Consider the following 17880-nt stretch of genomic DNA (forward strand, 5'->3'; position numbering starts at 1 on the left):
ATCTCAGTGGAGGCTGCTGAGGGGAGGACGGCTCATAATAGCTAGAATGGAGAGTATGGAATAGCATCAAACACATGGATCTATGTGTTTGATACCATTCCACTCATACTGCTCCAGCCATTACCACGAGCCACCAACCTCCTGTGGTACTGCTAAGATTTGTATACAATTTGTGGTACCATTTCCCATTTCTAACCTCTCTCCAAGAGAGCCAACAAAGAGTGGCATCGCGAGACTTGGTATCCCTTGGTGACGGTATACTGGTTTTCATGGATAGAGCAGAGAAACAGAAGGTAACCAAAAACTCAGATTATCTTTCACAAATTCCAGAAATAATTGTTCACACTACATTCTGTACAGAATTGGTATTTCATGCATTTCTCCTTTTATGCTAGTTTTGCTCATGTATCCAACTTTTATGGCAACGCTAGCTAGCTAACGTTAGCTAGCTAACAGGGTTTATTTAAATGTAATTCCTGTGGCCTTGTCAACAAGTACTGCCAACAACTCAAGCCACAATTTACATTAGCTAACTGGCTAGCTAGCTATCCAACTACCCAACGTGCCCAGCTATTTTGCATGTAGCCTACTACATTCCTTAACAGTGATGTTACATTCGGATAGTTTGCATGTTGTCAAATCATTAAGTGATTTGTCGCATCTTCAGACTAAGCTCTTAACTAACCAGCCCTATGACGAGAGCCTGGAGGTGAACGACTACGAGGAAATCGCTAGTGTGTACACGCCGACTCCACGAAGACCAGGTACTAAATGTGTTAATTCATGCAATTCAGAAGCAAATTGCGTGATGCTATTTATTAGACCCTATAGCAACCCTAACCCCGATATGAGTTCATTATGGCCTCAACCAATATATCTGGACCTTTTATTATGGCACAGTCAGGTGGTAGTGCACTCTCACCATAAGCACAGGGTTGCTGCTGGTTCAACCCCTGCTGCGACTGTACCCCCTCATCGCTAACAACATCTCAACTTTCTCCCCTTTACAAGTCTCAAGGAAAAAGAACAGACCGCTGTATGAAATGGCGAACAACAGCAGTGATGAATTTGACGACGATGTAAAGGTGATTATGTAAGGGACAATCAACAAGGGGCTACGCGTTCTATAGAAAATAATGGATGACGTGGAAGGTGTGTTCCATGACGCGCAAGCAGAGTGGAACTGACCTCCCACGCAGTAACATTATATTCTGGAGAACGCATAGAGCCCCGAGTTGATTATCCCATTTATGCTATGGCTATAATTGAACACATTTGCTGCACGAAATGTGTTCAACAGTCACTGAATTAGCTAGCAAGTTTACTAGATATCTACAGTAGTTGCCCTGGTAACCAAACAAACAGACGTGTTAGTTTAGCTAACCAAACCATCAAATAAAATGTTATTGGTCACATACATGTATTTAGCATATGTTATTGCGGGTGTAGCGAAATGCGTGTCTTCCTAGCTCCAACAGTGCAGTAGTATCTAACAATCCACAACAACACACACATCTAAAAGTAAAATAATGTAATTAAGAAATATATAAATATTAGGACAAGCAATGTTGGAGTCGCATTGACTAAAATACAGTAGAATATAATACAGTATATACAGGCGGTGCTTTACCTAGCAGAGACTTGTAGATAACCTGGAGCCAGTGGGTTTAGCGACGAGTATGAAGCGAGGGCCAGCCAATGAGAGCGTACAGGTCGCACTGGTGGGCAGTATATGGGGCTTTGGTGACAAAACGGATGGCACTGTGATAGACTGCATCCAATTTGTTGAGTAGAGTGTTGGAGGGTATTTTGTAGATGACATCGCCGAAGTCAAGGATCGGTAGGATGGTCAGTTTTATGAGGGTATGTTTGGCAGTATGAGTGAAGGATGCTTTGTTGATGTCCTTGATGATCTTTTTGGCCTTCCTGTGACATCGGGTGCTGTAGGTGTCCTGGAGGGCAGGTGGTGTGCCCCCGGTGAGCTTGCTATTATGAAAATCAAATTCAACAATGTTTTCAATTTGACTTTTGCTTTCAAAGGCAGCTCAAACATACAGTACCAGTCAAAAGTTTGGACACACCTACTCATTCGTTCATTTTCTACATTGTAAACTCAGCAAAAAAATAAACGTCCTCTCACTGTCAACTGCGTTTATTTTCATCAAACTTAACACGTATGAACATAAAAAGATTCAAAAACTGAGATGTAAACTGAACATGTTCCACAGACATGTGACTAACAGAGATTGAATAATATGTCCCTGAACAAAGGGGGGGTCAAAAGTAACCGTCAGCATCTGGTGTGGCCACCAGCTGCATTAAGTACTGCAGTGCATCTCCTCCTCATGGACTGCACCAGATTTGCCAGTTCTTGCTGTGAAATGTTAGCCCACTCTTCCACCAAGGCACATGTGCTTAATACAACAGGTGTAGACCTTACAGTGAAATGCTTACTTACAAGCCCAACAATGCAGTTTTAACAAAATACATTTTAAAAAGTAAGAGATAAAAACAAATAATTAAGTAGCAGCTGTAAATAACAATAGTGGGACTATATACAGGGGGTACCGGTTCAGAGTAAGGGTGCAGGGGCACTGGTGTTGAGGTAATTATGTCCATGCAGGTAGGGTTATTGAAGTGGCTATGCATAGATAATATCTGAGTAGCAGCGGGTGGTGCAAATAGTGTGGGTAGCCATTTGATTAGCTGTTTATGAGTCTTATGGTAGAAGCTGTTTAGAAACCTCTATGACTAGGGTGGCTGGAGTCTTTGACAATTTTTAGGGCCTTCTTCTGACACTGCCTGGTATAGAGGTCCTGGATGGCAGGAAGCTTGACCTCGGTGATGTACTGGGCCGTACGCGCTACCCTATGTAGTGCCTTGCGGTCGGGGGCCAAGCAGTTGCCATACCAGGAAGTGATGCAACAAGTCAGGATGCTCTCGATGGTGCAGCTGTAAAACCTTTTGAGGATCTGAGGACCCATGCCAAGTCTTTTCAGTCTCCTGAAGGGGAATAGGTTTTGTCATGCCCTCTTTATGACTCTTGATGTTCTTGGACCTTGATAGCTTGTTGGTGATGTGGATGCCAAGGAACTTGAAGCTCTCAACCTGCTCCACTACAACCCCGTCGATGAGAATGGGGCGTGCTCGGTCTGCCTTTTCCTGTTGTTCACATCATCTCCTTTGTCTTGAACACATTGAGGGAGAGGTTGTTGTCCTTGCACCACATGGTCAGGTCTCTAACCTCCTTTCTATAGGCTGTCTCATCGTTGTCGGTGATCAGGCCTACCACTGTTGTCATCAGCAAAAATAATAATGGTGTTGGAGTTGTGTCTGGCCGTGCAGTTATGAGTGAACTGGGAGTACAGGAGGGGACTGAGCACGCACCCCTGAGGGGACCCTGTGTTTAGGATCAGCGTGGCCGATGTGTTGTTACCTCTCCTTACCACCTGGGGGGGCGGCCCGTCAGGAAGTCTAGGATCCAGTTGCAGAGGTGAGGTGTTTAGTCCCAGGGTCCTTAGCTTAGTGATGAGCTTTGAGGGCACTATGGTGTTGAACGCTGAGCTGTAGTCAATGAATAGCATTCTCACATAGCTGTTCCTTTTGTCCAAGTTTGATAGAGCAGTGTGGAGTTCAGTAGAGATGGCATCATCTGTGGATTTGTTGGTGCGGTATGCAAATTGGAGTGTGCCTAGGGTTTCTGGGATAATGATGTTGATGTGAGCCATGACCAGCCTTTCAAAGCATTTCATGGCTACAGATTTTAGTGTTACGGGTCTGTAGTCATTTAGGCAGGTTATCTTAGTGTTCTTGGGCACAGGGACTATGGTGGTCTACAGACTCGGGGGCCAGACGGATTAGGAGAGGTTGAACATGTCAGTGAAGACACTTGTAAGTTTGTCAGCGCATGCTCAGAGTAGACATCCTGTATAATCCATCTGGCCCTGCGGCCTTGTGAATGTTGACCTGTTTAAAGGTCTTACTCACATCGGCTGCGGAGAGCGTGATCACACAGTCATCCGGACCAGCTGATGCTCTCATGCATGTTTCAGTGTTACTTGCCTCGAAGCGAGCATAGAAGTGATTTAGCTCGTCTGGTAGGCTCGTGTCACTGTGCAGCTCTCGGTTGTGCTTTCGTTTGGAGTCTGTAATATTTTGCAAGCCCTGGCACATCCGACGAGCATCTGAGCCGGTGTAGTACGATTCACAACACACCTGATTGGCTCAAACGCATTAAGAAGAAAGAAATTCCACAAATGATCTTTTACAGGCATACATGTTACTTGAAATGCATTCCAGGTGGCTACCTCATGAAGTTGATTGAGAGAATGCCAAGAGTGTGCAAGCTGTCATCAAGGTAAAGGGTGGTTACTTTGAAGATTCTCAAATATAAAATTTATTTTGATTTGTTTAACACTCTTTTGGATACTACATAATAATTCCAAGTGTTATTTCATAGTTTTGATTACTTCACTATTATTCTACAATGTAGAAAATAGTAAAAATAAAGAAAAAACCTGGAAAGAGTTGGTGTGTCAACTTTTGACCGGTACTGTAGAACATGTAAGACTGAACTATAGTCATTGAATTCTACCATGCTGATTATATACTGTGAGTGAGAGACAATGATGCATTTGCTAGAATGCCCTTCAAGACAATCAGAAACGAGTATTCAACAATGCCATGGTATAAGAATTGTTATAAACTGGGTGGTTCGAGCCCTGAAAGCTGATTGGCTGAAAGCTGTGGTATATCAGACCGTATACCACAGGTATGACAAAAACATTTTTTTTACTGTTCTAATTATGTTGGTAACCAGTTTATTATAGCAATAAGGCACCTCTGGGGTTGATGGTATATGGCCAATATACCAAGGCTAAGGATTGTATCCAGGTACTCTGCGTTGCACATAAGAACAGCCCTTAGCTGTGATATATTGGCCATATACCACACCCGCTCGATCCTTACTGCTTAAATATATCATGAATTGGGACTGGTGGTGACAGACCAAGTATATTAGCTAGCTAGAGGTATATATTCCAACATATTCAGATTGTCATAAAATATCTATCTTTTGTGTTCTACCAACGACAGCCAAAAAAGAAGGAGCAAAGGAACGGCCAGCCTGGCTTGAGTGAGAATGAGGAAGAAGAGGAGGAGGAGGAAGATGATGATTCAGATGAGACGGAGTCTGATGAAGAGGAGGGTGAGCCGGGATCCGCCCCGGAAGGGTGAGTGCAGTCAAATCTCAGTGCACACACTGAGTAGGTTATAGACACATATACCGATCCCGTCATGAAAAGTTATGCGCGCAGTTCCGAATCAGAATCTGGTTTGTTTACATGGAAGTGAGTATGATCACATTCGACTTTAGATGCAGCTCATGCAAGTCAGCAAACAAGTAATCAGATGGTTATCGAGGATTGATTACCTAATAAGCTAGCAAGCCAGCGAGGCAAGGTAAATGATCACAAATAGAACCAGACGAATAATATATATACTGAGCAAAAATATAAACGCAACATGTGAAGTGTTGGATTCATGAGCTGAAATAAAATATCCCTGAAATCTTCCGTATGCACAAAAAGCGTACTTCTCTCAAATTGTGTTTACAGATTTGTTTACATCCCTGTTAGTGAAAATTTCTCCTTTGCCACGATAATCCAGGTGTGGCATATCAAGAAGCTGATCAATGAAATTGTATTGGTCACATACACGTGATTAGCAGATGTTATTGCGGGTGTAGAGAAATGCTTGTGCTTCTAGCTCCAACAGTGCAGTAATATCTAACAAATTACACAACATATACCCAATACAGACAAATATAAGTAGTAATGAATGAAGACTATATACATACATACATGCACGCACACACACACAGATGAAGTCGGAAGTTTACATACGCCTTAGCCAAATACATTTAAACTCAGTTTTTCACAATTCCTGACATTTAATCCTAGTAAAAATTTCCTGTCTTGGGTCAGTTAGGATCACCACTTTATTTTAAGAATGTGAAATGTCAGAATAATATTAGTGAGAAGGATTTATTTCTCCTTTTATTTTTTTCATCACATTCCCAGTGGGTTAGAGGTTTGCATACACTCAATTAGTATTTGGTAGCATTGCCTTTAAATTGTTTAACTTGGGTCAAACGTGTTTTCATGGTCACTCACTGCTAGGTTTGTCATGGTCCCAACATCAGTGTATACTGTAGCTAGCTATCTGCTACAAAGCTTTTTGTTGCGAGTATACATGCGCATCACTCAAATGTGACATTTGCTAGTAGACAAAAAATTGCTCTATGTACAGAACTCTGTACACACACACACCAGGGTTTCCATTAGGAAAATGTGGCGCAGGACATTTGACTGGCAGCATTTACATTTTTTCCACGCATTTAAGAAATTTACCAGATCCATATGCATTGGTTGCGCAACCTGTTTAGGGCGTCCAGCCAAGGTACTCAGAAGGCCAGAAATCACATTTAGTTTATGGTAATTAATCTTAACAAAACATGCAGCTCCAATGCAATGTCATTCTTGCCGATGAGCATTTTGAAGATGTTATAATACAAAGGCTGTGCGTGCATTAGGTTAGGGGAAGCTATTCTTTCCCTAAAGTAAATCAAATTATTTTGCCAAATGTATATAGCTTACTCCTGTCTATATTGAAATAAGTAAAATCATTCAAAATGGGTTACTACACCAAAAAGCTGTGGTTTGTTTTAAATCGCATAGCCTACAGTCGGAAGGGCCTGCAATTTGTGCAGAGCGAGTGGCAAATATCAAATAAATGATTGTTTAGTTTCAACTATCAGTGAAAAGCAGAGACCCAGCCAGGCATATCACAATAGTTAAAAATAAATAAATAATAATAATAAATAAATAAATCGCAGATAAGCAGTTTGGAAAGCAAAATGGCTATTGCTGTAGTCCTAAATGGAAGACAATGAAAAGACTTCAATCTGTCTTTTAATTATGACAATTCTCAACTTAATTGAGCGAAAGGCTATCTTATTGGCACCAGCGGAGAACACCGGCCATATCCACGGTGAGTGTGGATATTCACTGTCTTTATCATTGGGTCAGTGCCACTTTCGTGTGTTTTTGGACAATAATTCTTCTTCCTCCAGGTTAGATGGATGTCATTGTATTTGTTTCTCCCCTTTACGTAGGCCCAGAGTAGGCTACCTTGTCATTTTTGCAGTGGTGTAAAATACTTAGGTAAAAATAAAGTACTGCTTAAGTAGTTTTTTGGGGTAACTTTTACTTTTACTCCACTACATTCCTAAGGAAAATAATGTACTTTTTACTCCATACATTTTCCCTGACACCCAAAAGTAGTCATTACATTTTGAATGCTTAACAGGACATGAAAATAGTTAAATTCACAGACTCTGATCTGGCGAACTCACTAAATATGTGCTTCATTTGTAAATTATGTCTTAAATGTTGGAGTGTGCCCTTTATTATCAGTAAATCAACATTAAAATATATATATATATATATATTTATATTTATATTTATATATTTATTTATTTTTTATTTTTATTTTATTTTTTTATTTAAAGGAAATTGTCCTGCTTTGGATTGCCAAATAGAAGTCATTTGAAATTATTTATACTTTTACTTTTGATACTTAAGTATCAAAAGTAAATGTAATTTCAAAATATACTTAAGTATATTTAAAACTAAATACTTTTAGACTTTTACTCTAGTATTATTTTACTGGGTGACTTTCACTTCAGTCATTTTCTGTTAATGTATCTTTACTTTTACTGAAGTATGACAATTGCGTACTTTTTCCACCACTGAATTTTTGTCGTATTAAAAAAAGATTCTGCTAATGTCTCCAGTCATAGAAAATGTAGTAGAATTGCATGAAATGTGTTTATGAAAGGCTCACATTTTCCTGTGAAATAGCCTAGGCCAACTCTACACCACTATGTGCCGCATTGAACAGTCTTTTTTGCGAACAGAGATTGAGTTATAGTAGAAAGTCTGCAAATGCGAGGATGCATGGAATGGTTTATTATAAAGGTGCATTTTTATGGTAAGAATAGCTTCCCCAAACTTGAAACTCAAGTTTATGTTAGAATAACTGTCCACATTTACTTTTCCTCGGCCATCAAGGTGAGTAACGAACAGTAAAATCACTAGCCTATGTCAATCTACTATCCCCCATAGTAGAAAAGTATGTATGTCAATCTACCTCACCCCATAGTAGAAAAGTTTGTTGTTCTGTGCGAGAATGAAATAGCCTATTTCATATAATAGCCTAGGCCTTTAGGCTACATGCAGAAAACGCTCTAAAAGCAATGAGGCTCATGCGACAGATCAGAATGTTTAGCTTAAAATGTTGATCAACGATATATATATATTTTTCACACACACCATTATACCATCATATCACCTCTTAGTAAGTTGGACACAAATAGTGTTTTAAATCCTCAGCTCATTGGATCCAAAGTAGACGGACCCACAAAATGTTTTGATGCCAGGGTTTAGGGCCTCAAACTTGGCATGAACATCTTTGAGTTGTCAAAAGAAGGTCTGATATGCTCATCATAACTGTGTTCATTTTGTGAGCAGGCAGCCAGAGTCAGAGATAGTTGAGTATCTTAAAACACATTGGAGGAGAAGGTCTGATTGGAAGGACTTTGGATCTTCTCCTCCTATGCGGGTTAAGAAGGAGGTGAGGAGAGAGGTCTTTGAGTTGTTACATGAAGGTCCTATATGCTCATAATAATAACCATGTACATTTTGTGAGCAGACAGCCAGGGCCAGAGATGGTTAAGTATCTCGATAGGGAGAAGACAACAGAAGATGATCCGAGCTATACGTGCAGGTCAGTTTTAGAATTTGAATAAGAGGCAGTTCTATTGAGGCCAGGTGCAGGGAAAAGTCATATTTTCTAATAGGAACAAATCTGAATGAAGGATAATTTCACAAAATGCTTTATGCAGCTACAGTACCTTCAGAAAGTATTCATACTCCTTGACTTATTCCACATTGTGTTGTGTTACAGCCTGAATTAAAAATGGATTAAATAGATTTGTTTTTCTCACCCATCTACACACAATGCCGCATAATGACAAAGTGAGAACATGTTTTTAGAAATTGTTGCAAATGTATTGAAAATTGAATACAGATCTCATTGCCCCCTAGAATTGCCCCCTAACACTCAATAACTGGTATAAGTATTTACACCCCTGAGTCAATACTTTATAGAAGCAACTTTGGCAGCGATTACAGCTGTGAGTCTTTCTGGGTAGGTCTCTTAAGAGCTTTTCACACCTGGTTTGTGCAATATTTGCCCATTTTATTATTTTCAAAGTTCTTCAAGCTCTGTCATATTGGTTGTCGATCATTGTTAGACAACCATTTTCAGGTCTTAGATTTAAGTCAAAACTGTAACTCGGCCACTCAGGAACATTCACTGTCTTCTTGGTAAGAAACTCCATTGTAGATTTGGCTCAGTGTCTGGTGGAAATCAGACTGAACCAGGTTTTCCTCTAGGATTTTGCCATTGCTTTGTTCCATTCCGTGAATTATTTTTTTATCCTGAAAAACTCCCTCAGTCCTGTGTTCAACATTTATCACAGAAAGATTTTTTCATCCATACACACTTACTGTGCTGTGAAAAAGTATCTGCCCCCTTAATTATTTTTTTCTATTTTTGTATATTTTTGACACAATGTTATCAGTTCTTCAACCTAAACCTAAAATTAGATCAAGGGAAACAGAGTGAATAAATATCAAATAATTTGTCATACTTATTTCACTAATTTAATAAACAAAGTTATGCAACACCTAATGCCCCTATCTGAAAAAAGAATTGCCCCCTAACACTCAATAACTGGTTGTGCCACCCTTTATCTGCAATGACAGCAACCAAACGCTTCCTGTAGTTGTTTTTCAGTGTCACATCGCTTTGAAGGAATTCTATCCCACTTTTCTATGCATAACTGCTTTAACTTAGTGACATTTGTGGGTTTTGGAGCATGAACTGTTTGTTTCAGGTCCCGCCACCTAAATTGGGTTTAGGTCTGGTTTTGACTAGGCCATTCGAAAACTTTACATTTGTTGCAGCCATTCTTTGTTTCAAACCTTCTGATGTGGGCAAAAAGGTGTGATGGGTCCGCACTAGACTTGTTTGTGTTTTGGATCATTGTCTTGCTGCATGAACCATCTGCGCTTCAACTTCAGCTCACGCACGGATGGCCTGACGGTTACATGCACACAATAATACGATTTTAATATAATAGTTTGTTTAAAACGTTTACATGCTTTGCAAGAAGAATGATTTCCCTAATAAGCCTGTTTTACATGGACACATCTGAAATCAGTCTGACAATTTTCTGCAAGGTAATAAAAATAAACGTTCCACCACAGCGACCATGTTATTGTTGTGATGCCTATTTGATTCTGAGTTCGGACATTTGTAAGTTTGAATGGGAAAACAATTTTTAAGATGCATACTTTTAGTTTTTCCAAAACAAATTTTGACTTCGGCAAAAAAGGAAGCTTGAGCTGCTAGTGCTAGCACATGCACAGATCTAATACACCACTGTAATTCTAATTTAAGGCATTAACATGTCCTGATAATTTGAACGATTGCTCAGAAAACCTGTTGTTTTAATCGGCGTATGCTTACTTCGATTATGACCGTACACTGATTTAAGATAAGCAGAGTAAGGTGTTTACATGACTAATGCCGTATTCGGCTTAATGCCATAATCAATTTGATATCGAATTATTAGTGTGCATGTAAACGTACTAATAGAGGGCAGTATCCATAGTTCCTTCAATGATGGCAAGTGCTCCAGGTCCTAAGGCACCAAACACTGCATTCCACAGGAAGAACCTCATACCAACTGTTCAGCATGATGGTGGTAGTGTGACGGTTTGGGTATGTTTTGCTGCCTCAGGACCTGGATAACTTGCCATCATTGAAGGAACCATAATTCTGCTCTGTATCAGAGAATTCTACAGGAGAATGAAAGGCCATCTGTCTGTGAGCTGAAGCACAACTGGGTCATGCAGAAAGATAATAATCTAAAACACACAAGCAAGTCTACATGAGAATGACTGAAAAGCAACAACAACAAAAATTGTTTACGACTGCCTAAGTCAAAGTCCAGACCTAAATCTGATTGAGATGTTGTGGTAGGACCTGAAACAAACAGTTAATTCTCGAAAACCAACTATTGCCGCTGAGTTAAAGCAAAATTCCTTCAGTGATGTGAGAGACCAATCAACAACTACAGGAAGCGTTTGGTTGCGCTCATTGCAGCTAAAGGTGACAGTTACACACAGGGGCATTGGGTTTTGAATAATGTTGTTAATTAAATAATTGAAATAAGTATCAACATTTTGTGTTATTTGTTCACTCAGGTTCCCTTGATCTAATATTAGGTTTTGGTTGATCTGATAACATTCAGTTTAAAAATATGCAAAAATAGAGAAAATCAGAAAAGGGACAAGTACTTTTTCACAGCACTGTAGTTAATTTTAATTGTAAACAGACGAACATCCCAAATTTGATGCTTTTCTTTGCAGGGCATATGACCCGGCAGACTACGACCACCTTCCTGTCACTGCAGAGATCAAAGAGCTGTTTCAGTACATTACCCGGTGAGTGGCGCCTGCAGCTCTGCTACAGAGCTGTGTGTGTTTATTTAAAGCTGACCAAGCTGAATATGCCACTTATTGACATTTCTACACAGGCTGAAAACCAGCCCTTGCTCCAAGCCACAATTCCGCTGAATTATTATACACTGCTCAAAAAAATAAAGGGAACACTTAAACAACACAATGTAACTCCAAGTTAATCTCACTTCTGTGAAATCAAACTGTCCACTTAGGAAGCAACACTGATTGACAATAAATGTCACATGCTGTTGTGCAAATGGAATAGACAACAGGTGGAAATTATAGGCAATTAGCAAGACACCCCCAATAAAGGAGTGGTTATGCATGTGGTGACCACAGACCACTTCAGTTCCTATGCTTCCTGGCTGATGTTTTGGTCACTTTTGAATGCTGGCGGTGCTTTCACTCTAGTGGTAGCATGAGAGTAGCATGAGACGGAGTCTACAACCCACACAAGTGGCTCAGGTAGTGCAGCTCATCCAGGATGGCACATCAATGCGAGCTGTGGCAAGACGGTTTTCTGTGTCTGTCAGCGTAGTGTCCAGAGCATGGAGGCGCTACCAGGAGACAGGCCAGTACATCAGGAGACGTGGAGGAGGCCGTAGGAGGGCAACAACCCAGCAGCAGGACCGCTACCTCCGGAGGTAGGAGGAGCACTGCCAGAACCCTGCAAAATGACCTCCAGCGGGCCACAAATGTGCATGTGTCTGCTCAAACGGTCAGAAACAGACTCCATGAGGGTGGTATGAGGGCCCGACGTCCACAGGTGGGGGTTGTGCTTACAGCCCAACACCGTGCAGGACGTTTGGCATTTGCCAGAGAACACCAAGATTGGCAAATTCGCCACTGGCGCCCTGTGCTCTTCACAGATGAAAGCAGGTTCACACTGAGCACATGTGACAGACGTGACAGAGTCTGAAGACGCCGTGGAGAATGTTCTGCTGCCTGCAACATCCTCCATCATGACCGGTTTGGCGGTGGGTCAGTCATGGTGTGGGGTGGCATTTCTTTGGGGGCCCGCACAGCCCTCCATGTGCTCACCAGAGGTAGTCTGACTGCCATTAGGTACCGAGATGAGATCCTCAGACCCCTTGTGAGACCATATGCTGGTGCGATTGGCCCTGGGTTCCTCCTAATGCAAGACAATGCTAGACCTCATGTGGCTGGAGTGTGTCAGCAGTTCCTGCAAGAGGAAGGCATTGATGCTGTGGACTGGCCCGCCCGTTCCCCAGACCTGAATCCAATTGAGCACATCTGGGACATCATGTCTCGCTCCATTGCACCACAGACTGTCCAGGAGTTGGCGGATGCTTTAGTCCAGGTCTGGGAGGAGATCCCTCAGGAGACCATCCGCCACCTCATCAGGAGCATGCCCAGGCGTTGTATGGAGGTCATACAGGCACGTGGAGGCCACACACACTACTGGATCAGCCTGTAGTGAGGTTTTCCACTTTAATTTTGAGTGTAACTCCAAATCCCGACCTCCATGGGTTGATACATTTGATTTCCGTTGATCATTTTTGAGTGATTTTGTTGTCAGCACATTCAACTATGTAAAGAAAAAAGTATTTAATAAGAATATTTCATTCATTCAGATCTAGGATGTGTTATTTTAGTGTTCCCTTTATTTTTTGGAGCAGTGTGTGTATATATATCTTTTTTTTTTAGTAACATTGTTTGTGAATCTGCAGGTATACTCCTCAGACCATTGAACTAGACCACAAGCTTAAACCCTTTATACCCGACTTCATCCCAGCAGTGGGAGACATTGATGCCTTCCTTAAAGTGAGCATTACCAAGCAAACACATTTTCTCTTAGCTTCACATTTATTTTATGGTGCCAATTCTTTTCTTCCCTGCTTGATGGAATCACATTGGTGAAATGTCCAATTTTGTGTAAACTTTGTTTTCTAATCCAGTCATGTAATGATCAGTGGTTACATCAAAAGATGCAGGGAGGAAGGTGGAATGTAATAATAAGTTCTCCGAGCTGGGCTACTGTCATTGACTTTGTTCCATTGTAACCTCAGGTCCCACGTCCTGATGGCAAAGCAGACAACCTGGGGCTGTTGGTCCTGGATGAGCCCTGCACCAAGCAGTCAGACCCCACTGTTCTGTCACTGTGGCTCTCTGAGAACAGCAAGCAGCACAACATTGCTGTAAGTACAACAAGTATATCACAGTGCGGTTTATAAATCCCCCACAGTCAGGCACAATTTACATCAGACTGTGCACATAACTATGGGTACTGCTTTCAGACAGACAGACAGACACACACTGAAAATTCATTGATCCCTTCTCTCCGTGCGCTGCACAGGAGGTGAAAGTGAAAAGTGTGGAGAACCCGGAGAAGAACCCCAAAGCCATTGAGAATTGGATCGAGAGCATCAGTGAGCTCCATCGCTCCAAACCCCCAGCCACCGTCCACTACACCAGGCAAATGTTTACTTTACCTCACAGTACTGGTGCTGCCCTAGCCTGGTCCCAGATCTGTTTGTGCTGTATAGCCAACAACCATAAGAATTGGCTATACAGCACAAATAGATCTGGGACTGGCTAGAACTGGTACTGATACTGTCACAGACTCTGACTATTATCTGATTCTAAGTCAGTTCTGTGATTTCTGTGAAGGTTAATAGACACTGGCTCTGTGCCAAACTCTGTGCCAAATGTGCATACTACTAAGAAGGAAGGAATGTATGCATGTGGTGTGCTAGTATGGACTTTGGAATGTATCCACTGATATGCATGAAACGATGGGTGTATTCTATTTTTCCAGGTCCATGCCAGACATTGATACTCTAATGCAGGAGTGGCCACCTGAATTTGAAGAGCTGCTGGGAAAGGTTAGTCACCAAACCTGAACTGAATCTGTTCATCTATCTATGGAACAATGGATATTTTAAACAGCAAGCAATTTGACCTGCTAGCTAGCTACTTCCTGTCTGTCATTTCCTGTTAGGCGTTGACTTGTCTAATTGCAGCCTTAATTGGACACGGTTCATTTTCATACCCCACATTGGGATACTCAGATTTTATTTTATTGGTCGCGTACACATATTTTGCAGATGTTATCGCAGGTGCAGTGGAATGCTTATGCTTCTAGCGCCAACATTGCAGTATTACCGAACAATACACACAAATCCAAGAAATAAAAATAAGGAAATTACGAAATCAGAACAAGCAATATCAGAGTCCGGAATATAGGGGTGGCAGGTAGTCTAGTGGTTAGAGCGTTGGACCAATAACCGAAACGTTGCTGGATCGAATCCAGCGTTCAATGGCTATGTATATAGGGCAGCAGTCTAACAATAAAGCTTTCTTATCAACGTCTGCTGTCCTTCATGAGTTGCTGTGTTCCCTTCCCTTTGTACAGAATGCAAAAGCCCAACCATTGTCAAAACTGTTTTCTGTTTTCTCCTCTACCTCAACCCTTTCTCGCCTTTTTCTAGGTTAGTCTACCAACGGCCGATATCAATTGTGATCTGACCGAGTACATTGAGGTCATATGTGGTGAGTTTTTCAAATTCTCTGCACACAATGCATTCAACAACGTCTGTCTGCTTGTGTAACACATTTGGATAAAATGGGGTGGGACAATCTGGACTCCTATGAAATGCCAATTTCAGTTTTTTTGTTGTGCCTTACTGAATACAACCCTTGTTTTTTCCACTCTCAAAGGCATCCTCGACATCCCCATCTACAAGAGCCGGATTCACTCACTCCATGTGCTGTTCACTCTTTACTCTGAGTTCAAAAACTCACAGGTACCACAGTATTTACTCGCCTAACTTTCAGTTAGGCAGGGACCATTGGGATGACATTGTCATCATCCTTGCTGTGATTGTCATGTTCTTTCAATAGTTTTATTCTGACAAAATGGTTATAAAGCCAATTTTGCAGAACAGCACCATAAACAAATAGCGCAATTTGGTGAAATGTCCATAGTAATGTAACTTATTTACCTATTTTTCAATGATAATCTTTAGTCCTCCCTTACTAAAAAACATCTCCTTGTTTCAGCATTTCAAAGCCTTAGCGGAGGGTCAGAAGTCAGACACTCTGTCTGCTCCTCGCTCCACCACTGGAGAGCCAGAGACACTGGCCTTTGACTGAGGACAGACAACTGACTCCTGTTGAGTCAAGGACATGTTGCCTTCATTGTCCACCATCTGTGATTACTGTACTTTGTGGAAAGGAGGACAGAAGGATGCATAGATGTATATAAATGTTTGTAAATATTTATACACTTAACTTTATACAAAGTGCTTTTCTAGGATAGACTTACTGTTATGTGGAAGAAATTGCATTTTTTTATATTTCAAGTAGTCTTTGGTGTGTTAAGTTTCATTAAGTACTTCCTATTATTAAATTAATTAATATGTTTACATGGTAGAACCTGTGTTTATTATGTTTTCATTATCTGTGAATAATATATGTTTATAGTAGTTTCACTGACTACTCTACATTCCTCTTAGAAAGAAACATTCCAGCAAGTAGTCCTGAAGTTAAAAGTATGTCCATTGGTGGAAAATCTCAAAATTTCCAAATAATAAAGTGTAAAGGACTGTTCAACACTCTAAAATGTAGAGGTGAAGGTCAACTGAAATGTGTGTCCTTATAAGCATGGCCTAACTCATTTTCCATACTCAGTATTTTATACGAGTATACTTGTTTATAATTAGCTACTTTAGGATTGTAGAACCAGTTTAAAATATAAGCAATAAGTCCAATGTTCCAGCTCATAATAGTTTAACCCATGTATTATAATCACACATACAGTGGGGCAAAAATGTATTTAGTCAGCCACCAATTGTGCAAGTTCTCCCATTTAAAAAGATGAGAGGCCTGCAATGTTCATCATAGGTACACTTCAACTATGACAGACAAAATGAGGGGAAAAAATCCAGAAAATCACATTGTAGGATTTTTAATGAATTTATTTGAAAATTATGGTGGAAAAAAACTTTTGTTATTGACCAAATACTTAATCTCAATACTTTGTTATATACCCTTTGTTGGCAATGACAGAGGTCAAACGTTTTCTGTAAGTCTTCACCAATACCCGATACTGTCAGTGTAATTACTTTACAAATTAATAAAAAATGCATAGACAAGCCTAAATAGATTCCTAAATGCTCTTCCAGACTCCCTCCACCTACCCAAGGACGTCAGAGTACAAAAATTGGTTAACCACCTGAGGAACTAAATGTAACCTTGCGTAATACCCTAGATGCAGTTGCACTGCTAAAAAAAAGAAAACATTTGTCATAAGAAACTAGCTCCCTGGTACACAGATAATACCCAACCCTGAAGCAAGCTTCCAGATAATTGGAATGGAAATGGTGCCATACCAAACTGGAAGTCTTCCGACTAGCTTGAAAAGACAGTACTGTGCAATACCGAAGAGCCCTCACTGCTGCTCGATTATCCAATTTTCCGATCATCCTATATCTCTTGACACGTTCATGAAAATAATCATGGCCTCTAAAACTTCAAGCTGCATACTGGACCATATTCCAACTAAACTACTGAAAGAGCTGCTTCCTGTGCTTGGCCCTCCTATGTTGAACATAATAAACGGCTCCCTATCCACCAGATGTGTACCAAACTCACTAAAAGTGGCAGGAATAAAGCCTCTCTTGAAAAAGACAAAAATATTGGCCAATATCGAATCTCCAATTCCTCTCAAAAAATGTAGAAAAGGCTATTCAAATCAAAATCAAATTTATTTATATAGCCCTTCGTACATCAGCTGATATCTCAAAATGCTGTACAGAAACCCAGCCTAAAACCCCAAACAGCAAGCAATGCAGGTGGCTAGGAAAAACTCCCTAGAAAGGCCAAAACCTAGGAAGAAACCTAGAGAGGAACCAGGCTATGTGGGGTGGCCAGTCCTCTTCTGGCTGTGCCAGGTGGAGATTATAACAGAACATGGCCAAGATGTTCAAATGTTCATAAATGACCAGCTAGCTCCAATAATAATAAGGCAGAACAGTTGAAACTGGAGCAGCAGCACGGCCAGGTGGACTGGGGACAGCAAGGAGTCATCGTATCAGGTAGTCCTGAGGCATGGTCCTAGGGCTCAGGTCCTCCGACAGAGAGAAAGAAAGAGAGAATTAGAGAGAGCACACTTAAATTCACACAGGACACCGAATAGGACAGGAGAAGTACTCCAGATATAACAAACTGATCCTAGCCCCCCGACACATAAACTACTGCAGCA

The 17880-nt window shown here is 40.9% G+C and overlaps 1 protein-coding gene across 2 annotated transcripts; it reads left to right on the forward strand.

The window, feature by feature from the left end:
- Positions 1-156: 156 nt before the first annotated feature.
- On the forward strand, positions 157-16040 carry LOC139423228 (intraflagellar transport 46 homolog (Chlamydomonas)). 2 transcript variants are annotated; one of them, XM_071175003.1, is made up of 12 exons: positions 157-293; positions 668-764; positions 1012-1085; positions 5095-5231; positions 11562-11636; positions 13346-13439; positions 13685-13813; positions 13972-14090; positions 14434-14500; positions 15107-15167; positions 15336-15421; positions 15678-16040. In XM_071175003.1, the coding sequence occupies exons 1-12, from the start codon at positions 270-272 to the stop codon at positions 15768-15770; spliced, it is 1056 nt and encodes a 351-aa protein (XP_071031104.1). In that variant the 5' UTR covers positions 157-269; the 3' UTR covers positions 15771-16040. The 2 variants fall into 2 exon arrangements, with proteins under 2 accessions (XP_071031104.1, XP_071031103.1); XM_071175002.1 differs by having other exon boundaries at positions 161-293; positions 1012-1079.
- The last annotated feature ends 1840 nt before the right edge of the window (positions 16041-17880 follow it).

This window comes from Oncorhynchus clarkii, chromosome 12 (genome assembly GCF_045791955.1).
Source record: "Oncorhynchus clarkii lewisi isolate Uvic-CL-2024 chromosome 12, UVic_Ocla_1.0, whole genome shotgun sequence".
Taxonomy (NCBI): domain Eukaryota; kingdom Metazoa; phylum Chordata; class Actinopteri; order Salmoniformes; family Salmonidae; genus Oncorhynchus; species Oncorhynchus clarkii.

What these genes read in the sequence shown, in the direction of transcription:
- LOC139423228 (XM_071175003.1), top strand. Translation starts at nt 270, where the DNA reads ATGGATAGAGCAGAGAAACAGAAG. An exon ending in ATAGAGCAGAGAAACAGAAG is followed by an intron (nt 294 to 667) that starts GTAACCAAAAAC and finishes TCGCATCTTCAG; the next exon opens with ACTAAGCTCTTAACTAACCA. An exon ending in GTACATTGAGGTCATATGTG is followed by an intron (nt 15,168 to 15,335) that starts GTGAGTTTTTCA and finishes CCACTCTCAAAG; the next exon opens with GCATCCTCGACATCCCCATC.